The 1,231-nt window shown below is 47.5% G+C and overlaps 1 protein-coding gene across 1 annotated transcript; it reads left to right on the top strand.

Annotated features, from left to right (window-relative positions):
• Positions 1–70: 70 nt before the first annotated feature.
• On the top strand, positions 71–862 carry LOC106820422 (protein ClpV1-like). Its single transcript, XM_014824939.1, has one exon. The coding sequence runs from the start codon at positions 71–73 to the stop codon at positions 860–862; it is 792 nt and encodes a 263-aa protein (XP_014680425.1).
• The last annotated feature ends 369 nt before the right edge of the window (positions 863–1,231 follow it).

The following is a 1,231-nucleotide window of genomic DNA, read 5'->3' as shown; positions in this document are numbered from 1 at the left end:
CATCGCACAAAGTATTCGTACCTCGCGCGCCGGGCTTACCGATCCGCGCAAACCCATCGGTGTGTTTTTCATGGTTGGTTCCAGCGGTGTTGGCAAGACCGAATCGGCGCTGGCACTTGCCGATGTTCTTTATGGCGGAGAACACAATGTCACGACCATTAACATGTCGGAATTCAAGGAAGAACACAAAGTCTCGATGCTACTGGGTTCACCACCCGGTTACGTCGGTTACGGTGAAGGTGGCGTTTTAACCGAAGCCGTTCGGCGCAAACCTTATAGTATCGTCCTACTCGATGAAATGGAGAAAGCCCATCCCGGCGTGCAGGATATTTTCTACAACCTGTTCGACAAGGGTACGATTAAGGATGGCGAAGGCCGTGATATCGATTTCCGCAATACCATAATCATCATGACTTCAAACGCTGGTGAGGAACATATACGCGCCATCTGCGCTCAATCTGAAGAACGGCCAGATCCAGAGGTATTACTCGACAACTTCAGGCCACAATTATTGAATTACTTCAAACCGGCTTTTCTCGGGCGTGCGACGCTAATTCCCTATTATCCATTGGGTGACGAAGACTTACTGGCAATTTCTAAAATCAATATGAATCGCATCGAAAAACGAGTGCACGAACACTACGGCGCAGCGTTCAGTTACAGCGACGATGTCATGTTACACATCGTCGCACGCAGTCAGGAGGTTGATACCGGTGCCAGGAATATAGAAAACATTCTCACCCGAACCATGTTGCCGGAGCTGGCCATGGAATGTCTGTCGAGACTAGCCAAAAACGAAGCCATCGAAAAAATCCATGTGGGTGTCGATGACGACGGCAAATTTGTCTACAGCATTTTCTAAATCGGTTCAGGATGACAAACTCCAGCACAATTAACAGGCTTGTCAAAGTATTAGCATTGGCTTTTTTGTGGCTGGTAGTGAGTTTTTCATCACCAGCCAGAGCTGACGCTGAGGAAACTAATCCCGGAACGGAAATTCGAGCTTTAGACGAAGCCTTTCAACAACTGAGCGACGACTATCACAGTCATAGATCTCACCAGGCTGAAACTGTAGCCGACATTGATGTTTTGTCCTCAAGCGTAAAACAATTAATCGCTGATCAACAGAATGTCGATGCCCATCAGTTAATTTTTACTAATCTGCCAACACTGGCGGATAATCTCAATCACCCCGAGATAGTCTACCTGGTCGATGCCTTACTCAACAACA

Source organism: Priapulus caudatus, unplaced genomic scaffold (assembly GCF_000485595.1).
Source record: "Priapulus caudatus unplaced genomic scaffold, Priapulus_caudatus-5.0.1 Scaffold13092, whole genome shotgun sequence".
In the NCBI taxonomy this organism is placed as follows: domain Eukaryota; kingdom Metazoa; phylum Priapulida; class Priapulimorpha; order Priapulimorphida; family Priapulidae; genus Priapulus; species Priapulus caudatus.
This window is presented reverse-complemented; position numbering and strand designations above follow the sequence as displayed.